This window comes from Carassius carassius, chromosome 15 (assembly GCF_963082965.1).
Source record: "Carassius carassius chromosome 15, fCarCar2.1, whole genome shotgun sequence".
NCBI lineage: Eukaryota > Metazoa > Chordata > Actinopteri > Cypriniformes > Cyprinidae > Carassius > Carassius carassius.
In genome coordinates, this window is record NC_081769.1 from 15005687 (window position 1) to 15029923 (window position 24237).

The 24237-nt window shown below is 35.9% G+C and overlaps 1 protein-coding gene across 3 annotated transcripts in view; it reads left to right on the forward strand.

Moving 5' to 3' along the window:
- The first annotated feature begins 3205 nt into the window (after window positions 1–3205).
- Window positions 3206–24237, forward strand: part of nbeal2 (neurobeachin-like 2) — a 66446-nt gene continuing 45414 nt past the window's right edge. The window contains exons 1-11 of one of the 3 annotated variants that reach the window (XR_009437674.1): window positions 3206–3309; window positions 14254–14342; window positions 15313–15474; window positions 15676–15757; window positions 16298–16410; window positions 17125–17207; window positions 18671–18756; window positions 18878–19190; window positions 19599–19705; window positions 21356–21442; window positions 24134–24217. Coding sequence is in view for 2 of the 3 variants with exons in the window: in XM_059567529.1 (XP_059423512.1) it covers window positions 3238–3309; window positions 14254–14342; window positions 15313–15474; window positions 15676–15757; window positions 16298–16410; window positions 17125–17207; window positions 18671–18756; window positions 18878–19190; window positions 19599–19705; window positions 21356–21442; window positions 24134–24217 (1278 nt within the window). In the remaining variant the exon portion in view is untranslated. The remainder of the gene's footprint in view (window positions 3310–14253; window positions 14343–15312; window positions 15475–15675; window positions 15758–16297; window positions 16411–17124; window positions 17208–18670; window positions 18757–18877; window positions 19191–19598; window positions 19706–21355; window positions 21443–24133; window positions 24218–24237) is intronic. The other 2 variants (XM_059567529.1, XM_059567530.1) reach the window with 2 other exon arrangements.

Below are 24237 nucleotides of genomic sequence, written 5' to 3' on the forward strand. Positions count from 1 at the left end.
GCTCCTCGCACGTGCTCCTCGTAGGAGGAGACTGACTTGGCAGGTGTGTATGTTTTTACAGACGACAAACCAGATTGTACATCTGAATAGATTTTAGTATACTCTCACAATAGACTGAGAGTCCTGACAGCACCCACCTCAGTTCTCTGAACTGCCATTGTGTACCTTTGTCATGTACCTGTAAGTCAAGTTTTTGAGATTTAAATCACGTTTAAGACAAATGTTTGCATAAAGGTGCATAATCTGATGTGAACACCAGCGTTTCGCATGCGAGGATCTTAAAAGCATTTTCAGCTCTTGTTTTATCTTCCTCTCACAATTCTGCAAGCAGGGTAACTTAGAGGGTTCAAATCTTTGTGCTGGATAGTTCAACACTTTAATAGAAACTTTAAAGTATTCAACAGGTCTTTGCCTTTCCAGAGCACTTGTTCATTGTCAAAGAAGTTGGAAAAACTAATTTAACATTCACATATAAATATAAAAGTTCTTTGGCATTGATGGTTCCATGAAAAACTTTTAACATCCATGGAATCTTACTATTGCACAAAAGGTTCTTTATAGTGGAGAAAGGTTCTTTCGATTATTAAAACGTTCTTCACACTAGACAGAATGGTTCTTTTTAAGAAGGTTATTTGGCATCACTGTCAAAATCCACCTTTTGGACAGAAGGTGCTTGTTGTCTCTGGATGTAATTGGTAAAGCTTGGAGATCCAACCACACCCTTACCCTTAACAATAGCCCTATCGCTAAACATACTCAGTGTTGGGAAGGTTACTTTGGAAATGTAATAGGTTACAGATTACAAGTTACCCTGTTTAAAATGTAATAGTAGTGTAACTTTTTCAATTACTTTATTAAAGTAATGTAACTAATTACTTTTGAGTACTTTTTGATTACTTTTCTAAATTTGTGAAAATTAAAGAATAATAAATAAAAGCATATACATCAACTTAAATACAGTTATCTAATAAGCATGTGACGTATTCTGTGTAATAAACTCCTGAAACATTGGTGTTTTTTTGAAACTGCTGTCTCTTTGTATATGGTGATAGTTTTCTCAAAATAAGTAAAATGCACATGAAGTGACACAGAGCAGTTCTAGGAATTATGTTTATGTGCTCGTGTACTCCTATATTTAGATGGCAGAGGTTGAAAACACTGCGAGCTTCAGTAGGCCTATGTGTAGTAAAGCAAACCATGTCTTTGCCATTAATTTACAGGAGGGGCGGACTGGGAAAAAAACTCAGACTGGAAAATTCTAACTTATACAAACAAATTCATGGACAAAACTATTTTTTGTATGGACCTGACATAAAAAAAGGTTTAAATCTTTAATTTGGGGACATTAAGTTCTCTCCTGAACTGCACCTTCGCTTCCATTTTTCACTTCAGTCTCTTTATTTTGCCGTTATCCATCTCTCTCATGACTTTAATACTCAAGATTGAACAAAACTATACTTTACAATACAATACTCTACAATACTACAATATCTTTATAGAAAAATCCTAATACTGTACACGAGTCATGTTTTTCCCTTACAAAAAATTACCTTGCTTTTATTAGTCTATATAAAAGTAAAATAACCTTGCTTTTTTGCAAATGGATTTGTATTTATTTTTAAATAAATAAATTTGTAAAATAATTTTACATTTTTGGTTATCACAGTTAAACAATAGTAACCATTTTCTCTAGATTTATAGTTAAATATTAAAATGTTAATTTTCGTAAGGGTTGTGTTGTTGTCTGTCGTAGCTCCCCCTAAACCTATAAAAAAATAATCTGAATTTTTTTTTCAGCTAAATTCCTACTGTAACATTACAACAGATAATAATGATGTCCTTTATATAGTATTTTGAGTGATGACTGATGAGCAACGTGCTGCTGCTTGATTAAATAAATAAAAAAACAAAGACAAAAAAGCATCTTTACAGATGAAACTGACCTGAAACCCTGAACAGTATAGTTCTGCTTCTCTGCTCCAGCAGCCCCCCCCCCCCCCTTTCTCTCTCTCTCCCTCTCTCGCTCTCCCTCTCTCTCTCTCTCTCTCTCTCTCTCTCTCTCTCTCTCGCATTGATTACTCTGAGTCTGATCCAAACCGTTTGGCGGAGGCGCGGAGAGTGCGCGAGTCATGACTAACAATTCATGACTTATTAGAGATTTAATTATCAAATGGCGGATTCGCAAATGATCGCTTTAGTACATTCGGCAGGCAATTATACAATAATAATATTAAATAGTGCGGCAAAATCGGCTGCCAGGCCACCGGGAATTGTCCCGGTTCTCCCGGTGTCCAGTCCGCGCCTGATTTCCACACAGACACGCAGAATGTGCAAGTCATATATTGCATTTTTGGGGCTTTATATTCACAGACACTAGTCCATGTCATGTTTTGATTCAAGTGTACTGACCTACTTTTGATTTAGTCATCCAAAATGTGGCATATTCCGTCCGTGTTAGGCATTTCGTTTTTATGACTGGATTCTACGAACCAGACTGTTTTTCCGCATCCCGGAAATTATTAGGGCGGTATGTCTCAGAATAGTCAGCGCAATTTGGGAAAGAAATCAGTTAAATCTGTATGTGGATGTGTGTAAATATTCAAATGTAATCCCCTTTGTAATCGTCAAAAATTTCATAAGTAACTGTAATTTAATTACTCATTTTTTCTTAGTAACTGTAACTAATTACAGTTACAATAATTTTGTAATTAAATTACGTAACGCCGTTACATGTAACTAGTTACTCCCCAACACTGAACATACTAAACACTAGATCAAGCTCCACCCATTAGGTCCACAGGGGTGGGGCTAGACTAGATCAAGCCCCACCCATTTTACCCATGTGGCTCTGCAGTAGTCTCACGTAGCCAGACCTTCAGACTGACATGTAAAACAACTATTCACATTCCTTTTCTTTCAGCAAAACTTTTTGGGGCGTGGAAATGTTGCAACAGTAACAGACCAGTGTCTCTTGGACGTATTTTAAAGATTCTGTGCTGCAAACTTTAAATATTTCACATGCTTTTGAAACTTTTAGCGTTTAATTGATTCTGATAAGCGCTTGTCGTCACAGTTGTAAACTCTACAGCTTTCTTCTTTCATAAAGGGGTTTGGCGTCACGTCATCTTTGTTTCCAAGTGGAACTGTAAAGAATGTGACACACACGTCTCCCAGAAATCCTGTAGAATTCAACCAATCCGATGACGACTTTGACACTCCTGAAGTGTTTCCACTTTTATGTACCATATGCATCAGACATTTAGCCAATGGTCCTTGGGCGTGAGGTCTGAGGCTCAGACTAGATCTGCAGTGAGTACAACTTTTGCTGCTTTTGGAACCTTTTTTTTTTTAAGAGTAATGTGTTATCCAGGCAGTCTAATGAAATGTTTGCATTCATTTCTCTAGAGACATCTGATTGATTATTCTAACAGTTCAATGTCTAAACTCTGTAGAGTTCAGCTGATGTATTGGATTGCCAGTGTTTTTCTTTATAGGAATCTCTGATATTTGCCCACTTTGATATATGCTACACCATGTTTTAGCACTGGATGACTATTATCTAAACAATATTTATTTATTTGATTAAATATTAATTTCCTCATTATCTTTTAAATGGAATTTCGTCTTCACTTGATTAAGCTTGCAAACAGTTGACTAAACCTTTGGGTGTTTACAAAGTTACTAGTTTGGGTGTTTACTAAGTACTGCCTACTTATCACTTTACTGAGGCCTAAGATCACTTACTGCCCGGTTTTGAAGAATGAGACATCTTCAGAAGTAGAGTGTATACATGGTAGTTACCAATGCTTATCTGCCAAAATCCGCGCTCGCTACATAATAGTGATGTTTTATCATCAGAGACAAGAACCTATTACAGTCCATGATAGACCACCTAAATGATCTGAGTAATAGGCAGACATGAGCATGAATCTGCACTGTCAAACCTAAAGAGCTACAACATGTACTTTGCACAGCAGATTAATCAAAAAGATACAAAAAAGTTGTCTACTTCCTGATTTTGTAATCCATTTTATGACTGTCACATATTTAGTTTGAGTCATTGACGCAGGTGCTGACTTGTAGAGGCAGAGGATGTGTCCACACAAACAGACTGTCTGGATAAACCAGAAGGCTGTGATCTAAGCTTTGACTTCAGGCTTTTACATTGATGTACCGATGCTATTGTTTTTGTACTTATGTTGCAAGATGTCGTGTTACTCGTTTTTCTGTAGGCCGCATATAACTCATTCTGTATGAATCTATATTTTACCTAATTGTTCTCTGCAAAATATCAAACAGGAGAGTTTACATTCATAGTTCTGTTCCAGTACATAGAAAGTTGTCTACCAAGACACCATTCTATCTGAGTTAATAGGCCGCTTTTGACTAAAATCTAAGGTAACCTCGGAATACATTACGTAGAGCTGCACAATTTGGGAATGAAAATTGTGGCTGCAGTTTAAATGTGATTAAAAATGTTAGGTCTGCTGTGCTTGGTTTGTAGGGCTGCACACTTGGTAAGAATTTTGTGATTTGAAAAGAAAATTATTATATTATTTTCATTTTTATTTTTGTAACTTATTTTGAAAAAATTAAACTTTCATATATTCTAAGTTCATTACATGTATTAAATTTTTTTTAAATTATTTTAGAGCTTACAGCTTAAAATAAATAATATTCAAATAAATGAATACATAAATCCAAAAAATAATAATAACAATAATAATAGCAATAATAATATATATTAATTTTCAAACTTAAACTTAAACTTTCAAACTTAAAATCGAACAAAACAAAAAAGATTATAATAATAATAATTATGGCTCGCCACTCTAATAAATCAATTTGAGAAAGAAATCATATGAAGAATGACATTATCGTACAAACATTATGCCTTACATATTTGCACTCCAATATGTCTCGGATATTTAAACCCTTATTTAACAAACCCTCTAATAAGAATAGAGGATATATCTAAGCCCATATATATTAAAAATGGGTCCCACCTTACCATATGAGCATCCTTTCTATAAGACGCACAGGTTAAGTAATCTAATGATACATATTCCAGTATAACCCTGTGCCATAGTGCCCTAGAAGGGGCTTTACCCATTAATAATAATAATAATAATAGTTAATATATACATCACAAACTTTTGGCCAAATTCAAATAAAATATTATTAATACTACATAAACAAAATAAGAAATACTTCTTTTTTAATATATCATTGTAATGTAACAATAAAATATTTAAGAAAATAATATAATGGATAATAATAATAATTGATATATACATGACAAATTTTTGGCCAAATTAAAATCAAATTTTAGTACTACTACATAAAAACATTATATAAAAATGACAAAAAAATGAATATGAAATACTGCTATTTTAATGTATCATTGTAATGTAACAAAATTTGACATTACCTCTGTAAAATTACTATATTAATATTTATGGCTGTCTTAATTTGTTCGTTTACAAACATTAAATCTAGCAAGGAAATATGATTTTGGTTTTGGAAGTGATACTACACCTATTCTCTTACCGAACTGAAAAAAGGATTCCTTTGTGGTTAACAAGATGTAACAACTGTTGTTGTTTTTTCTGCCATTGATTGTATTCATGTATATTACATTTGTATTTAACTTAAAATATTTGAATATTGGCAATGCAGCATTAAGCTGAACATTGGTTTCTTATTTTAGTCTGTCATCTTCAGTTTTTCAGAAAAATGATCACATAATTATTAATATTAGTTAGATTATTAATATTAAGTAATTGGCAGACCTGTTAAAAACCAGGTACCAAGAGGTGATTTAACAGTTTCAATGCTGCAGGAAAATCCACACAGATTTTAAGAGAAAAACTGTTAAAAAAAAAAAAAAGTTTAATTCCCCGGGTGGAGGGATAAGTCCAGGCTGCTGCTGTCAAGGAGCTCCAGTACTTTCCGAGATTTACCCTTGGGACTGCTAAACTATTTTAAGCCCTCTTTGACTCATTTAGCAGCTTCAACCATCTGGAAGAAGGCTAATCAGGAACAGTAATTCAGCCATACTACTACTTTGCTCAATGGTATGTCATTACTATTTTTTACTTTTATATATTTGATCCCCCAGTCAGTCTGTGGCCTAATTAAGAGGAAGTTATCACTTCCTTCTTTAACACTGATGCTTCAAGGACATTATTCTATTTGCTTGTGTAGTGGGTGAGGCTAGTAGCCGTTGGTGGAGATGTGGGATGTTTGTATGGCAGCTGGGTGGGCCTTTTTGATTTGGCTAGGTGTGTATGAAGTTAATTTGTCTTAAATAATCAGGAAAATCTTAAAGCATTTTGAATGTGTGTAGCCTCCTGAAGAATATTTGAGGATTTTCACATGTATCCCGAGGCCTGTGTTTACTGACTTCGAGAATGATTGGTAGAAACCCAGAGAAAAACTCTCTTTGTGTCCGCTGAGCAGCTGCAAGCTCTCTGAGCTGCCAGGAATCTCAGACAGAATGGCTCATCTGTGATTTGCCATCTTCACAGAACACCACTGGAGTCAAATAGCATTCAAGAACTGTCCTGAATTTAACTAACTCTATCATCACAAGACAATTATTAATTGAATTGAATTGATTAATGAATATCATTTAGTTTCCATGAGTAGGGTACAAATTGGTGTCTCATTAGAGAAATTAATTTGATCAAATATTGTCTAGCATGAAATTAATCATGAAAAGTAGTTCATCTTAATGGGGATTTTGGCCCGTTCCACATCAGTTTTATATATATATATAGTGATATATATATATATATATATATATATATATATATATATATATATATAGTTATATATATATAGTTATGCATTAAGCAGACACTTTTATCTGAAGTGACTTGTAGTGCAGTCAGGCTATACCTTTTTTTTTTACCAGTATGTGTTTCCTGGGAATCGAACTCACAACCTTTTGCGCTGCAAACACAATGCTCTACCACTGAACTACAGGAACATAATTGCAACATCAAATTACATTATTTAGTGACATAAATTATCTCATTCTACTTTAAAGTATTGTATGAAAAATATATTTGAATATAATTTAAATATGGGCTAAGTTATACAACCCGAATTCCGGAAAAGTTGGGACGTTTTTTAAATTTGAATAAAATGAAAACTAAAAGACTTTCAAATCACATGAGCCAATATTTTATTCACAATAGAACATAGATATCATAGCAAATGTTTAAACTGAGAAAGTTTACAATTTTATGCACAAAATGAGCTCATTTCAATTTTGATTTCTGCTACAGGTCTCAAAATAGTTGGGACGGGGCATGTTTACCATGGTGTAGCATCTCCTTTTCTTTTCAAAACAGTTTGAAGACGTCTGGGCATTGAGGCTATGAGTTGCTGGAGTTTTGCTGTTGGAATTTGGTCCCATTCTTGCCTTATATAGATTTCCAGCTGCTGAAGAGTTCGTGGTCGTCTTTGACGTATTTTTCGTTTAATGATGTGCCAAATGTTCTCTATAGGTGAAAGATCTGGACTGCAGGCAGGCCAGGTTAGCACCCGGACTCTTCTACGACGAAGCCATGCTGTTGTTATAGCTGCAGTATGTGGTTTTGCATTGTCCTGCTGAAATAAACAAGGCCTTCCCTGAAATAGACGTTGTTTGGAGGGAAGCATATGTTGCTCTTAAACCTTTATATACCTTTCAGCATTCACAGAGCCTTCCAAAACATGCAAGCTGCCCATACCGTATGCACTTATGCACCCCCATACCATCAGAGATGCTGGCTTTTGAACTGAACGCTGATAACATGCTGGAAGGACTCCCTCCTCTTTAGCTCGGAGGACACGGCGTCCGTGATTTCCAACAAGAATGTCAAATTTGGACTCGTCTGACCATAAAACACTACTCCACTTTGAAATAGTCCATTTTAAATGAGCCTTGGCCCACAGGACACGACGGCGCTTCTGGACCATGTTCACATATGGCTTCCTTTTTGCATGATAGAGCTTTAGTTGGCATCTGCTGATGGCACGGCGGATTGTGTTTACCGACAGTGGTTTCTGAAAGTATTCCTGGGCCCATTTAGTAATGTCATTGACACAATCATGCCGATGAGTGATGCAGTGTCGTCTGAGAGCCCGAAGACCACGGGCATCCAATAAAGGTCTCCGGCCTTGTCCCTTACGCACAGAGATTTCTCCAGTTTCTCTGAATCTTTTGATGATGTTATGCACTGTAGATGATGAGATTTGCAAAGCCTTTGCAATTTGACGTTGAGGAACATTGTTTTTAAAGTTTTCCACAATTTTTTTTATGCAGTCTTTCGCAGATTGGAGAGCCTCTGCCCATCTTTACTTCTGAGAGACTCTGCTTCTCTAAGACAAAGCTTTTATAGCTAATCATGTTACAGACCTGATATCAATTAACTTAATTAATCACTAGATGTTCTCCCAGCTGAATCTTTTCAAAACTGCTTGCTTTTTTAGCCATTTGTTGCCCCCGTGCCAACTTTTTTGAGACCTGTAGCAGGCATTAAATTTTAAATGAGCTAATTAAGTGGATAAAAGTGTAAAATTTCTCAGTTTAAACATTTGCTACGTTATCTATGTTCTATTGTGAATAAAATAATGGCTCATGTGATTTGAAATTCCTTTAGTTTTCATTTTATTAAAATTTAAAAAACATCCCAACTTTTCCGGAATTCGGGTTGTATAACTTAACTATAACTTCAAAACTTAATAAAAAAAATTCTATGTATTTATTTCCCATATTTTAAAGCCCATATATTGACTGATTTATTCAAGTTTCAAGCCCCATTTTGGACCTTATTCATGGTAAGAATCAGAAACTATTTAGTCTTGCGCATGTATGTTTGTCACATCTGGATGTGAATACAAAAATAACAACGGTTTGGTTTCACAATATCTGTTTCAGTTCTTAGATCTGCCTAACACATTTTCATTTCCCATTATCAATTAAAGAAATTTAGCATGTTGGCTGTTGCTGTTGTTTTGGACTGTTTGTTTGAGGAAGTGAAGTTTATAATTCTGTTGAAATGAAGCAACCCTGAAAGATCATCTAGTGGTGTAAGAGAAGTTACAAGACTGCCCACCCTCTGTGTAGTACATACAAAGTACGATTATATTGTTATCACATAGTTCATATGTAAATACATGTTTTCGTTTCTTTAGAAAAGCATCCAAGATAGAACATGATTGCTGTAGCTGTCTCGTAAATCTGGTAGTCTCAATAAATGAAATCTGTGTCAAGTTCAAAATCTAATTTACTGGAATCAGCTGTGCCAGAGCTTAAAATGGAAAACTCATTAAGGGTGATGATATAAACAGTAGGCAACACTGGGCCTACAGAGACGCACTGTTGGCATTTCCCCTGTTAAGCTCAGCACTTAGTTAGGATCAAGTGATCAATTGGCAAAGTGACTCAATACCAACTCATCTTTAGTTCCGTGTCATTGCTTTATGAGTTTCAATTTAGGGTTCATTCTCCATGCGGTTGTAAAAGTGTTTTTTCATGCATCAAGTCAGGGAATGTCACTTCCATCTGACTGATCTTTGCTCAGTCTTAAGGTTTCCCTCCAGCTATTATTTGTAAGCCACACCAAATCTTTTTGTGGGATAAAAGCATGCTTTTACAGTGCTTTCAACCATGGTATGTGTACCAAGATGAGAGGGTTATCTGTTGCACAACTGGGCTTTCAACTCTGTCAAGGTCCTTAGAAAGCGTTCAGTTCAATTCCAGCATCATCACATTTTTGTCAGTCAGCCTTAGGTAGCATGATGGTTTACAAAGCAGATTGTTGAAAGTAAATGAGAACTGGGTTTGTCCGGTTTCAAAATGATTTGATGGGCTATATACCAAATCTTTGCAAGTAATTTGACTCCTGCGAGAAACAGGTTGAAATTTGAAGGAATTGTTCATGCAAATATCAAAAACCAAACCAGTAAGACGGTAGTTCATCTTCAAATCACGAATGAAGAGTCCATCCATTGAAAGTCTATTCTATTAAAAATGTGAGGCATCAGAACGTTCATAAAGGATTTTTAAAAAGAAGTCCATATAAATCAAGTGGTTCTAGAGATGTGCTTGTTTTATATGATATATAGATTTTAGGCCTCTATTTGCATATAAACTTTGATAAACCATACTTGATTGACATTTAAGATCTTATCTCAAATCTCATTGCTTCAAGCAAGCACTTTATACATATGGGATTTGTAAGGGTTTATAATAACATGAGTGTGAGTAAATGATGACAGAATTGTAATTTTTTCATGAACAAATATTTTAAGTCAGATTTCTTTCAACGATTCAATTGATCCAGTTAACAGAACTGACCTGAATGATTTGCTCAAGAATCGGAATGATCCTGTTCTCAAATTTCACTTAATGATTCAGTCAGGGAGGTTAAAAGCTCCCTGGACAGGAAGATAAGCAGTGTGCAATGACTTAAATTCTGACATGTTTGTGACACAAAGACTCAGACTATAATACACATTTTGTATTCTTCACTCTTATGAGATTTTATATAGTGCCCTTTGTCATTTTCAACACTATGGTAAAGAGCAGCTAGTACATTATTCTAAATTTCTCTTTTTGTGTTCCTTGAATGTAAGAAAGCCATGGTTTAAAACAACATGAAAGTGAATAAATACAGGTGCATCTCAATAAATTAGAATGTCGTTGAAAAGTTAATTTATTACAGTAATTCAACTCAAATTGTGAAACTCGTGTATTAAATAAATTCAATGCACACAGACTGAAGTAGTTTAAGTCTTTGGTTCTTTTAATTGTGATGATTTTGGCTGACATTTAACAAAGACCCACCAATTCACTATCTCAACAAATTATAATACTTCAGAAGACCAATGAAAAAAAAAAAATTATTTGGTGAATTGTTGGCCTTCTGGATATTATGTTCATTTACTGTACATGTACTCAATACTTGGTAGAGGCTCCTTTTGCTTTAATTAGAGCCTCTACCAAGTATTAAGTACATGTACAGTAAATGAACATACTATCCAGAAGGCCAACAATTCACTAAAAATGTTTTTTTTCAAGATGGAGGTGATCAGTTTGTGGCACTGCTGAGATGGTATAGAAGCCCAGGATTCTTTGACAGTGGCCTTCAGCTCATCTGCATTTTTTTGGTCTCTTGTTTCTCATTTTCCTCTTGACAATACCCCATAGATTCTCAATGGGATTCAGGTCTGGTGAGTTTGCTGGCCAGTCAATCACACCAACACCATGATCATTTAACCAACTTTTGGTGCTTTTGGCAGTGTGAGCAGGTGCCAAATCCTGATGGAAAATGAAATCAGCATCTTCAAAAAAATGGTCAGGAGAAGGAAGCATGAAGTGCTCCGAAATTTCTTGGTAAACCGGTTCAGTGACTTTGGTTTTAAAAAACACAATGGACCAACACCAGCAGATGACATTGCACCACAAATCATCACAGACTGTGGAAACTTAACACTGGACTTTAAGCAACTTGGGCCATGAGCTTCTCCACCCTTTCTCCAGACTCTAGGACCTTGGTTTCCAAATGAAATACAAAACTTGCTCTCATCTGAAAAGAGGACTTTGAACCACTGGGCAACAGTCCAGTTCTTCTTCTCCTTAGCCCAGGTAAGACGCCTCTGACAATGTCCGTGATTCAGGAGTGGCTTAACAAGGGGAATATAGTAGCCAAATTCCTTGACACGTCTGTGTGTCGTGGCTCTTGATGCTTTGACCCCAGCCTCAGTACATTCTTTGTGAAGTTAACTCAAATTCTTGAATCGATTTTGCTTGACAATCCTCATAAGGCTGCGGTTCCCTCAGTTCGTCTTTTTCTTCCACACTTTTTCCTTCCTCTCAACTTTCTGTTAACATGCTTGGATACAGCACTCTGTGAACAGCCAGCTTCTTTGGCAATGAATGTTTGTGGCTTCCCCTCCTTGTGAAGGGTGTCAATGATTGTCTTCTGGACAACTGTCAGATCAGCAGTCTTTCCCACTAGGCTACACTGGTTGTGTAGCCTAGTGAACCAAACTGAGAGACCATTTTGAAGGCTCAGGAAACCTTTGCAGGTGTTTTGAGTTGATTAGCTGATTGGCATGTCACCATATTCTAATTTGTTGAGATTTTGAGTGAATTTGTGGGTTTTTGTTGAATGTGAGCCAAAATCATCACAATTAAAATAACCAAAGGCTTAAACTACTCCAGTCTGTGTGCATTACTGAAATAAATGAACTTTTCCATGACATTCTACTTCATTGCGATGCACCTGTAAAGACAGAATTTTTATTCAAAATTTTGTGAAAGGTTGCATCAGATGGCTCATAGCGAGATGAAACGTACTCTACCAGTAAAGCTGTGGTAGTGGCAAAGGAGGAAGAGAACATGGTGACGATGAGCCCAGCTTAGAGAAGACAGGAAATATGGCTCAGTTAAAGTGACTTGCCATTTCCTGGTTGCTCGACAGAAGTACAGACAGCAAGAGAGCAGAAAAGAGCAGAGAAGTAAACCAGCGGAGGCGTCATGATGGATTCTGAATGATTCTGAGGCTTCCAGGTGACACATTCTGGAATTAATAGAAGCAACTTGGTGGGGGCTCAGCAGAGACCGGGGTAACAAGAGCCCCTCCACCACACATCACCTGCCATGAGACATGGACTGGCCCCTAAATGAACAACAATTGGTAAAGTTTGATTCTTTCCACTTATTGTTATTTTACAGTTGCTTTCAGCTGCAGTGCTCATTGTTTTGGTATGCCAGAAGCCCTCTGTATTTTGCTATCATAGTGTGTACATATCGGAGAGTGTATTTATGAAGCTGCTGACAGTCCAACTTCCCCTATATGAGTAAGTGGATCAAGTCGCATCATTTAAGCTAAGCATAGCTCCTCACTCTTTGAAATGTTTTCCACCAGCCGCTTTCCAATGACATGCAAGGGTTTATTCGTGTTGGAACACATGTGACTCATTCTTGACTGAACTTTACAGTAAATGTTATTGTGATCTCTCCATCAAAGATTAATTAAATCAGTATTTCCTTTTATTGATTGATAATGATGACCAAAAAAATGAAAGTCAAGAATTATTATTCTACTGCATTCTGCTTACATTGCATTCAAGTTTCAGTTTTCTTTCTTCTGTATGAAGATATGCATTGCTACATGAACCTTCTACAAAGACTTTATCTTATTAAATTACCCATGTGATCTGTTTAACTAGGCCTTCTGTTTCAGTTATTATGGATTAATGAGATCAAACAGCAGGTTTGCAGTATGACTAATGGTTTATGCACCTTTGCTGGCATTAGATCCAGGTGTGCATCCATGATAAGCTTTCTTTTCTCCAGCACATTCTCGAAAAAGTGGAAAGACGACAGAATTTCATGCTTCACAGCTCAGACAAAAGGGACTTCTATCAACAATATGATTTGAAGAGCGATAATTGGAATTTCTTGTAGATTAGATTGCAATAGTGGCGATTTTAAGATCTGTTTATCAAAGAACTAATACAGCTACTGATAATTGTTGGCATATGGCAAACATTATGATGTACACTGTCAGAATTGATTTTTACATTAGGTGTACAATGGGTTGTTACTGGGGCAGCACAGCATGTACCTCGTATATGCCTAAAAGGCGCATATTGGTATTGAACAAACAGTTTAATGCAAGACATTATGGATTGTGCAAGTGCAACTTGTTTTTTGTCTCATAGACAAAGCCATTGTGACTGCTTTTATTGCATTACAATTCACAGTATCCACTGTTACACTGCACAAGTTTGCATACCCTTTAGTTTCCTGTTGTGTTAACACAAGGGTGTGCATGCTCTGATTTTGAAGATAGCACCCAGTCATGCTCATGGTGTAAAAGTTTTCCACGCATGTGCAAAATTAAATAATTTCCAAGTTTGCCTGAGAGACTGTTGACTGGGATAGTTGATTAACTGGTATTAAGGAAGTTCAGAATAATCTGGCTTCGAGCTCATTTGACCCCGATGAGATATGTTTTTCACAAATTATGTGTTCAAAAACAACTGGACTGGGCACAATGGATGTGGTTTTAAAAGTAGAACAATTTAGATCCAAAAGGAGTAAACCATAGACACACAAAGATCAGCAGTTTGGATTATCTTATGTGTGAGTTTGTTTGTAGCTAGACCTTTCTGACCTTGGGGTTGTCCTGTCAAACATGTTTTACAGCCTCTTACTTTTTCCTTTGATCTCTCTCTGTCTTTCAGAAAGATGTCATTTATCTGCAGCAATGGTTGGAGGCATTCGTGGCATCTTTTGAGAAGGTCATTGATGTGCAGTCGACGGAGCCTCGTCGGTGAGTCGTTTACATGCTGACCTATAAAAATATCACAGGCACAGTATGTTGATCTGTAGGTGGTCAGGTCCAGATGGAACTCTAACTATGATGGTATTTTAAGGCCTATATTTGTTCAATTGCTCATTAAATTGCTCGTTGGTGAGTTTGAAAAATCTACATTTTGTAAAGTTTCATCTCATCCTGCAGATATAGATCACTGATATAGTGAGTCTTGATATTGGCTAATTCAGTGCACACCAGATCTGTGATCTAAAGATTATGTTGGAGATGAAGGATCAATTCCAGCCCAATGTTGTGGTTTAGCTAGGGTTGCTTGTTTAAAATTTAGAAAAATATCAGCTATATAAAAATATCTTGAGGCTGTCTGAAAAAGATTTTAAGTAACATCAAAACTGCAAAATGTGACGCAAAAGCCGTAGACATGCACAATTTAAAGCAAACTGAGCAGACGTAACATTAAATTGTGCTCTGTGTGGACATTGCCAGGGTGTAAGTCCAAGACATACAGTATGTTCAGTGACTGAAAATAGTGCTTTGATTTTTTTTAAATGTATATTTATTAGTGCCTCATCAAAACAAAATTAATTAAAACAAAACAAAAAGCAAAACCTACAAAAGCAAAACAAAAAAAACAAGCAAAAACTAAAACAAAACAAACAAAAAGAAAAAACAAAGAACAAGCTAAACTAAAACAAAACAAACAAAAAGAAAAAAAACAAAGAACAAGCAAAAATTAAAGCAAAACAAAAACAAACAAAAAAGCAAAACCAAAAATGAGCAAAAATGTAAACAAAACAAACAAAAAAGCAAAACCAAAAATGAGCAAAAATGTAAACAAAACAAACAAAAAAACAAGAATGTAAACGAAACAAACAAAAAGAAAGCAAGCAAAATGAAACCAAAACAAACAAAAATCTAAACAAAAACAAACAAAAAGCAAACAAAACATCCTTCCTTTTGCCTGCAGGCTGGAGGAATGGAGTGCCGATGTCCCCCTCCTCCCCAAGGAGGTGTTGGTGTTCCTCAGCACCCAGCTGTGGCACAGTGCCCTCCACATGTCAGGGCAGGATCAGAGCAGCACTGCTCCACACCCACTGCTCCTCATCAAGTTCTTCATCATCATCTGCAGGTCAGTGCCCACTGAGCACAGAGTGAGCACCATCATTCTCTTTGCGATATTGCCCCAGTGACTCAAACCCCTGTTGATAAGCTTCTGTCTTCAAACAGCAGGGATAATGCAAGCCAGCAGTTTATGCCAAATTGCATAGCTGATGTGGATCTTCCCTGAGTGTACAGTAATACCATTTCTGGTGTGAATCTCTGCTTGTAGGAATATGGAGAATATAGACTCTGAAAAGACCCCGGGGTTTGTTTTTGAGACAATCAAGCTCCTAAACTTCTGTTTGACTCAGGTAAGAAGTCAATAAGTCTGTGAAACAGTTTCATAGCAGTCTGCACCCCTGCTGATATACTGAGCCATGGTGCTTATGTGGGAAATGCGAGTTTGATTCTAGGTTTGCGTCATTTCATAATCCAAATCCCCTTTCATCATCTTTTTTTTGTCACCTTTCCATTATTCATTATTCCATTATTCCATTATTCTATAAATATCAGGAAGCCACTGTTATATTCATGATTTCTACTTTTTTACTCTGGTATTTTGTTTTTAAAGCTACTTCAAATATTTTAATGTTTGTTTATTCCAAACATGCCAATGAAACTTTGATTCACTTGATGCTTGTATATTACTATGCAGCTATTGTTATTACTATGCATGTGCTTGTAATGTTAATGTAGGTTTCTGAACTAAAAGAACAGGTTGAGTCAGAAAGCTTTGGGTGGAAGACCTCTGCTTTATTCAAAGGAATGTTTGTGCATTAACGATCCAGAAACAGATAGGTCTGTGTATTGTGTAAGATTAATTTGAGTGTGTTTATGTATGCCTGTTACAGCTGAAGAAGAAGCCAGATGATGAGAGCACTTTACAGTTGGTGGTACAACATGGCCTGTTGCTGTGCGAAAATCTCTTTGACCCTTATCAGACATGGAGGAGACGGCAGGCAGGGTGAGTGTGTGTCTATTAGTTGGGCAGGGTGTTAAACCACAACAAGAATGCGTAGGAGCCATTAAGAGCAGCTAGCTCTGTTTCAGCTCCACTCTAACAGTTAATTACACACCCATTCCTCACCTCTCAGCTCTCAAGCCTTCTTGTGCTCAGCTGTCTGAAATACACACAGCGCAAACTTCTCACAGTATGTGTGCATTGTTCTGCCCATCCACTAATGTGCAGGTTATGAACTGAGGTGTATTATGCAACAGTCCCCCTTTCTTGGCCCCTGTAAACAGCCTATAAATAGACTAATGAACAATTTATTAAATTTTTATTATTTTTTATTTATGCTTCCAACAAGAAACAAGTTGCAAGTGGGTAAAAAAAGAAGAGTTGATTAATCAACAAGTCAAAAGTAATCAAAAAGTAGTCTGATTATATTTCCTAAAATGTTATGTATTATAATACTAATTCCAATTTCTTTCATGTAATTTGGATTCAGTAACAGATTACGATTTGCAAGTAATCTACCCAGCTTGCTGTTGTTCCATATTATTAAATAATATTTTAACTCTTTGCTAGATTTATGCTTAAAACATGAAAATTCAAGATATATTCTTGATTATAGATTAAGAAGATTTACTGTGGTGTCCTGTAGCTTATTGCTTTATTGGTAAATAGGAACTAAGTAGATATTACCAAAAGAGCTTTGATTTGTGTGTTTTTCAGGGAGGAGGTCAGTATGCTGGAGAGAAGCAAGTATAAATTCTCACCTCTTGTTCTACCAGAGGAGCTTCCTTTGCTCTTCCACGGTATGTCACCCATTCCTGCCTTCTGACACAATCTTTAATTTTCTCCATTTACTCCCATCTTCACATCCTGGGAGATATTGCACATCCCGCCTCCCAGGAGAAAATCTTGTTTGTAAAGAAGTGGCGATTTCATCCCTACTGTATTAATCCATAGTGATTAAGGGCTCTGTTTTGTCATGTTATTTGCCTTTAAATGTGCTTCATGTAAATCATCCTGAATCAGTGGAGTTGTCCTTTTTTAAGTGATAGATGGTTGTTTCTTCTGTTAGTTTGTGTCAAGCTCTGTCTGGACATTCTGTAGAAGCAACCTTCCATATATTGATATATTGGGAGAGGTCTCTATTTTATTAATAGATTATTGAGATAATGTGATCTATAGGACGGTTGAGGCAGTAAAGAGTGAGGAATGGGATTTGTAAGATTTGTAAGCTTTATAAGCACAAAACTTAACAAATCTGAGAAGCAGGACTGTTGCAGCCTGCAGGCAATGACTAAATCAAACAACATAATCCTGATAATGATGCAAGCTTTGTTCATGTGATTATAAGCTCTATGGAGCAACTTCCACATCTATATGCAGTTAGTAGTCAAGCTGCAGTGGGTCCAAGTAGCAAGTGGTCGTGAGGCGAGATAAACTAGATTATTGTGCTAAAAAGTTGTTTTTTACCAAAAGGTTTCTCCACATCGTGTTTATGACGTAATGGTAAACTTGTTTGTATGAGGTTTGTTCGATTTTTTTTTTCTCATCTACATGTCCTAAATTCAAAGGTAGGGTGGCCATATGAACACACACACGCTTTAGGGTTTTGCAACAGAATTTTGTGTTTATTTGAGTGATATGGCAAATCACCCCCAAAATGAAATCTAAGGTCCTCACTGTGGTGCAATTTAAAACTCATAAACACTCCTGGTCCATATTCTGTGTTTTGTTTTTAAATTTTATTTTATTTTTTTGATTGTTTTGTTTAGTTTTGTTTTGTTTCTTTAGGGTCTTTTGTTTGTTTAGTTTAGTTTAGCTTTGTTTTGTTTTTTGTTTCGGGGTTTATTATTTCTTTCTTGTAGTTTCAGTTAACAGAACAACAAAAGCATTTTAAGTCCTAAATTGGTTAATTCTGACAAGTCTTTGTGTTTTAAGTTTATTTTTGTTCATTTGAAGCCTCATTTGAAGTGTTTTTGTATGATATGTGGTTCATTATTTAATTCTGTCAAACAAAACTGGACCACACCGACTTTATTTGTATGAAAAAATTCAGAATGTTGTCTTCAGTGTTCTAGAAAATGATTAAATGGGCATGTTTGGAAAGCCATGAAAGTGAGTAAATGATGACGGTTTAAATTTTTTTATGAACTTTCTCTCCAATAAAAATACTTTTTTGTGCCTTAAAATGTTACAGTAATAACAATTGCACAAAGAATGCTCAGCTTTAATATTCTTGTGACTAAATGACTGGCTACACCCACAGACTACCTACAAGAGAGCGAACTAATCCCAGAGCCGCTCGTGGTGAGACTGGTGCATCTACAGGGAGCTGTAATCAGTGGATGCAAGGTAAATGAGACTCTCTGGTCATGTTTTAACGCATGAGGGATTTCAGAGGGATCTCTGATTTTGCAACCACATACCTTACTATATCAGTGTGTAATGTGCTGTTGTTGTTTTTTTTTTTTAGAGGAACGGCCTTCTCTCCATCACCCCCCAGGCTGTGAAGGACCTCATGTCTGTGCTGCATTCCTGGTGCCTCACTCCTGCCTCACCCCCACAAGAGACCAAGGATCCTTGGCTGCTCAAAATGACCCTGCGGTGCCTGACTGCAATGATCCACCTTCTGCACTCCAGCAGCCCAAACGAGAGGCAGGTGGAGATCCGGACAGTACTGGATAATTACTTCCAGCTGCTCAACTGGAACCGACCACCAGACAGCCAGCAGGGAGATATGCAGGCCTGGGACGATAACCTCGTTACCCTTCTCGAACATATGCTGAGTAAGAGAATATTTGTCATCACATTTGTTTTTTAAAAATGATTTCCTTCTGTGGAACTCAATTGAAGATATTTTCAAAAAATTTCACCCCATTGACTCTGGTTAAAAGACTCTCTATATACATTCTACAAAAATCTTCTTTTGTGTTCTCCCAAACTAGTATTACTCCCATGACTGTCTTTTTTTTGTGTTTATTAGGTTCCCAAAGTCTGTTTTTGTGTTTAGTAGCTTTCATGGTGCCACTACAACTTTGGTTGTAAACAGCTATTTGGTTGCATTTAATTTCTTCTCCATGAGTAATGCAGCTGTCCCAGCACTGTTCATTAAAGTGCTTCAAACTGGCACGGTTCTATCTCTCCAGAGGGCACAAGTCAAAAAGACTGCATGTTCTTGTGTTTTTGCCTTGCAGATGCTATCCCAGAGATCCTGCAGTGTTCAGACCGGCCGGTGTTGCAGGCTATCTTTCTCAATAGCAACTGTTTCGAGCACATCCTCCGCCTCATCCAGAACAGCAAGGTCAGAACGCTACCTTCTTAAACCCTCTGAGATATCTGCAGCAGCGCTTCACATTTCCAACCCTGTGGATTGATGAGACATTGCAGACAGTGGAAATGTGGCGGTCTGCTGATGTTTGTTCTGACAGAGTTATCTCAAGCACAGATTTGCATGGGTTCAATCCAGAGGTTGCTTTAAACTAAAATGTCTTTGTCATTCATCAAATTTAAAAGTAGTGACTGATATTTTACAGTGATAGAAGATCCATTGATTTTTCCCTACTCAGGAAACATTCCCACTGAAGGATGTCTGTAGTGATTTGAAGCATTTCGTTTAAATGCATTTCATCAGCCGAATAAGAAGAAAAAACTAAAATATAAAAGCTGTCAGGGTAGTGCCAACTGTCTTATTTTTTGTTATTTTTTATATATCTACATTTATATTTATATCAGTCATGCATTTTAGTACTTCACCTTAACATATTTCAAATACCAAAGCAACATTTCTAATTTTCTTTTTATTATTTAGCTAATATTTATATTTTATTTCAGATTTATTTCAATCAGCATATAAAGCAGTTCTTTCACATGCATTTGGTGCATTGAACAAAAAGGAAATGCTTAAATTGTTAAAAAAAATAAAGGTAACACTTTAGTATAGGGTCCAATTCACACTAATAACTAGTTGCTTATTAGCATGTCTATTATTAACATATTGGCTGTTTATTAGTGCTTATAAAGTACATATAATGCATGACATCCATAATCCTACCCAATACCCTAAACTTAACAACTACCTTATAAACTATTAATAAGCAGCAAATAAGGAGTTAATTGAGGCAAAAGTCATAGTTAATGGTTAGTTAATAGTGAGAATTGGACCCTAAAATAAAGTGTGACAAAAATAAAATATAATATCATGAAAATCATTTGTCTGCCATATACTGTATATAAAAAAAAAACAAAAAAAAAACAGGAAATTATATCATAAAGAGGTACCCTGCAGATAGAAATATCAATTAGTTCGGCTTTTGACAGGACAAGGATAGTTCATTTCAGATATTAAATATCATGTTTTGCAGCTCACTAAAATGTATGATGTTGAATTATAATTGTATTTCAAGTAATCATTTAAATGAATAATTAACTACTTGACGAGTTCAATTGAATCTTTCTTTAAAGATGATATAAAAATGTTTCGAAACCACATGAAACCAACATTAATACAAATGCTGCATTTCTAAGAACTTGTGAAAATCTATTTTAAATGAGACACTTTTATTTGTCATTGACCCATTAAGGCCAATATATTTTACTGATAGATAAAAATTAACCATGACAGACGATTTACAGCCCAGTGCATCAAAGTGACGAACAGTAATTATTTGTAGCACAGCCTGTGTTTCTGTCCTGTGATGAAATCTAGGTTCTGCGTCATATGTTTGTATGTGATCACAGTGGATCTGGGTAAGCTGGGTGGTTTGAGTGTGTTGTAACTAGCCATTATGTTGTGTAATGAGGATTTCACAGAGCTTCTCTTTTTCGTCTATTACCTTTTCATTACGTTTTGCTCGGTCTGTCAGTAAGTAAAATTTCTGCTTGCTTGTTTTATCTCATGACTGTGTTCATGCGTTTGTGACGCTGTGTGTGTGAATGTGTGTCTGTCCTGCAGCTTTATCAGAGTAACAGGTTTAAGGTGGAGTGTGAGGGCCAATGTGACCTCACTACACGTTTGCTCACAGAGGCTGAAGTGGAGCAGGTACTTTCCCTTCACCGCTGATCCGTGTGGCGTTCGTCAGCAGGAAACCCATCCTTCACTTGACTGACACAAACACAGACACGCAGACGAATACACAGATGCACAACTGCTGACTGAGCAACATTAGATTCAGCATGAACAGCGTGCAATGTTGTCTAGGTGAATATACAGTAGCAAAACATCTGCATGTTGTCGGTGCGTGTGCCAGTTAGTGACACAGATGACTTAAAATGCAATGAAAACATGAAACCTTAAAACATTAGTAAATCCATGGTAGTTGGATATGACATGATGGTACTATTGTATTCTAATTTAGTTGATAGATATCATCAATATTTTAGGGGAAAACTGGCGTCAGACTGCTACAATGTCATGCAAAATGATCTAGAATAAATTTTCTTTACACCCATTTATTTATTTAAAATGTGTTTGCATGCATATATGAATGTCAAAAATGTGTTTATTTTCAAATTCATTTATGCATGGATAAATTAATATTCATTCTCAAAAAAAATTTAAAATGTTTTTGTATTTTTAATAATATTATTATTATTATTATCTTTATTATGGTAAAACACTTGTAAGGTGTTTCGTTACACATTACATGTACTTACTATTTTAATAACAATAAATTATGAATAATTACATGCAAGTAACAATAAGCTTTATACTAATCCTAGCTATATAGTTGTTAATTAATATTAGTACATTCTTAAATGTATAATTACATTGTAACAACGACACCTTAAAATAAAGTGTAACCTATTATTAATATCATTATTATTATTAAACCTACAAGTATTACATGATTTTATAAAAGCAAAATGCATGCATTTTTTAAGGAATTAGCTAAATGCTTTTAAAAATAGTTTTAACTGGAGTAAAGCCTTAATATTTCCAGAAGTATTCAATATCAACTAACGTAACACCATTTATTCTCAGTGTTGTTTTAGTATGTTATATACTATTATTATAGTTTTTATTAATATTTTGAATCAGATTATATATTTATATATAGTCATTTAATTGGTTTTTGCTTAATTATTCATTTATATTTATATTTGTTATATGTATATTTATTAATATATTTATTATAATTATTTATATTTCTAAATAATTTTGATTTTATTTTAATTTTAGTTTTTGATTTCAGTTCATTATTTTAATACTTCACTTAAACTTTGTTCAGTCAGTCAGCATTTCATCTAATAATTATATTTTATTTTACCTTAGCTTTTTTAATTAAAATATTTAGTATTAGTTAATGATAACAATATTGAGATCACGTAGCACCATGAAACTACTGTTTGATACCATAGTACCACATAAGTACATTTTAAAAGTTATTGCAGTGTCAGTACACAGAGTTGGAGGGTGAGGATCCTGCTGGTTGTGGTTTTGTGTTTGTGTATGTGTGTGTGTGTGTGTGTGTGTGTGTGTGTAGTTTGTTGGATGTACTTGCAAGGCTGTGTCATTTTGCATGTTGTCTTGCAGTGTGCAGAGTGTTTCTAGATTTTCTTGCATGTCTAGTGTAGCTGTGGGTGTAACATTTGGTGTGTGTTTGATTTGGTGGTCTTTGGTGGGATATTTGTGGTGGAGTGGTGGTAAATATTTTAAGGTTAAAAGTGAGAAATCCGCTCTACTGTTGCATGCTTTAATCTCTTTAATTTAATTCATAACATGAATTTGTATTCAGTTTGTTTTGAACAGAATCTTGCACTTCAAGGAGATTCATATCTGCATGCTTCTCTCTGAAACTGTATATTGAAAGGAATATTTTACTCAAAAATGTTTATGCTACTGATCAAAGGTTTGGGGTTGGTAAGATTAAAAAAAGTGTTTTATGCTCATCAAGGCTGCATTTATTTGAAAATCAATTTATTTATATACAGTTATACAAAAATACAGTTCTATTTTAATATATACTGTGTGTGTGTGTGTGTGTGTGTGTGTGTGTGTGTGTGTGTGTGTGTGTGTGTGTGTGTGTGTGTGTGTGTGTGTGTGTGTGTGTGTGTGTGTGTGTGTGTGTGTGTGTGTGTATATACACACGGGGAAGTCGTGGCCTAATGGTTAGAGAGTCGGACTCCCAATCGAAAGGTTGTGAGTTTGAGTCCCGGGCCGGCAGGAATTGTGGGTGGGGGGAGTGCATGTACAGTTCTCTCTCCACCTTCAATACCATGACTTAGGTGCCCTTGAGCAAGGCATCGAACCCCCAACTGCTCCCTGGGCGCCGCAGCATAAATGGCTGCCCATGAAAAAGTGTGTATTTCTTACAAACCTTACTGGCAACAAAACGTTGAATGGCAGTGTCATGATTTACTCACCTTGATGTCATTCCAAACCCATATTTTGCAGTTATTGTCTGTGGAAAGCAAAAAGCTATTCAGCTCTTACAACAGTATCTATAGTGTGTCAAACACTAAAATGGTCTTAAACACCATAATTACAGAATTGAAGTTGCCTGTATGCACTATATTCCAAGTTTTCTCAAGTGTCAGGATAACAAAAAAAAGCATTCGTCATTGTTTATGTTCGTATTAAAATCCAAAATGTCCCACAAAGCATCATTGTTTTTTCAAAAAATTCTCCTATGGGCTTGGAAATACATATTCTTGGGTGAACCAATCATTTGCTACATTCAAATGTGAATATGAACTAAATGATGTGTGTGTTTTGCATATGTGAGTGTAGGTCTGGGAAAAGGGCTCTGACTGCATCACAGTACACGCCATTCGAGTTCTCACCGCCATAATGAGCAACTCGCCCTCTGCCAAGGTATGACACGTCATCGACTC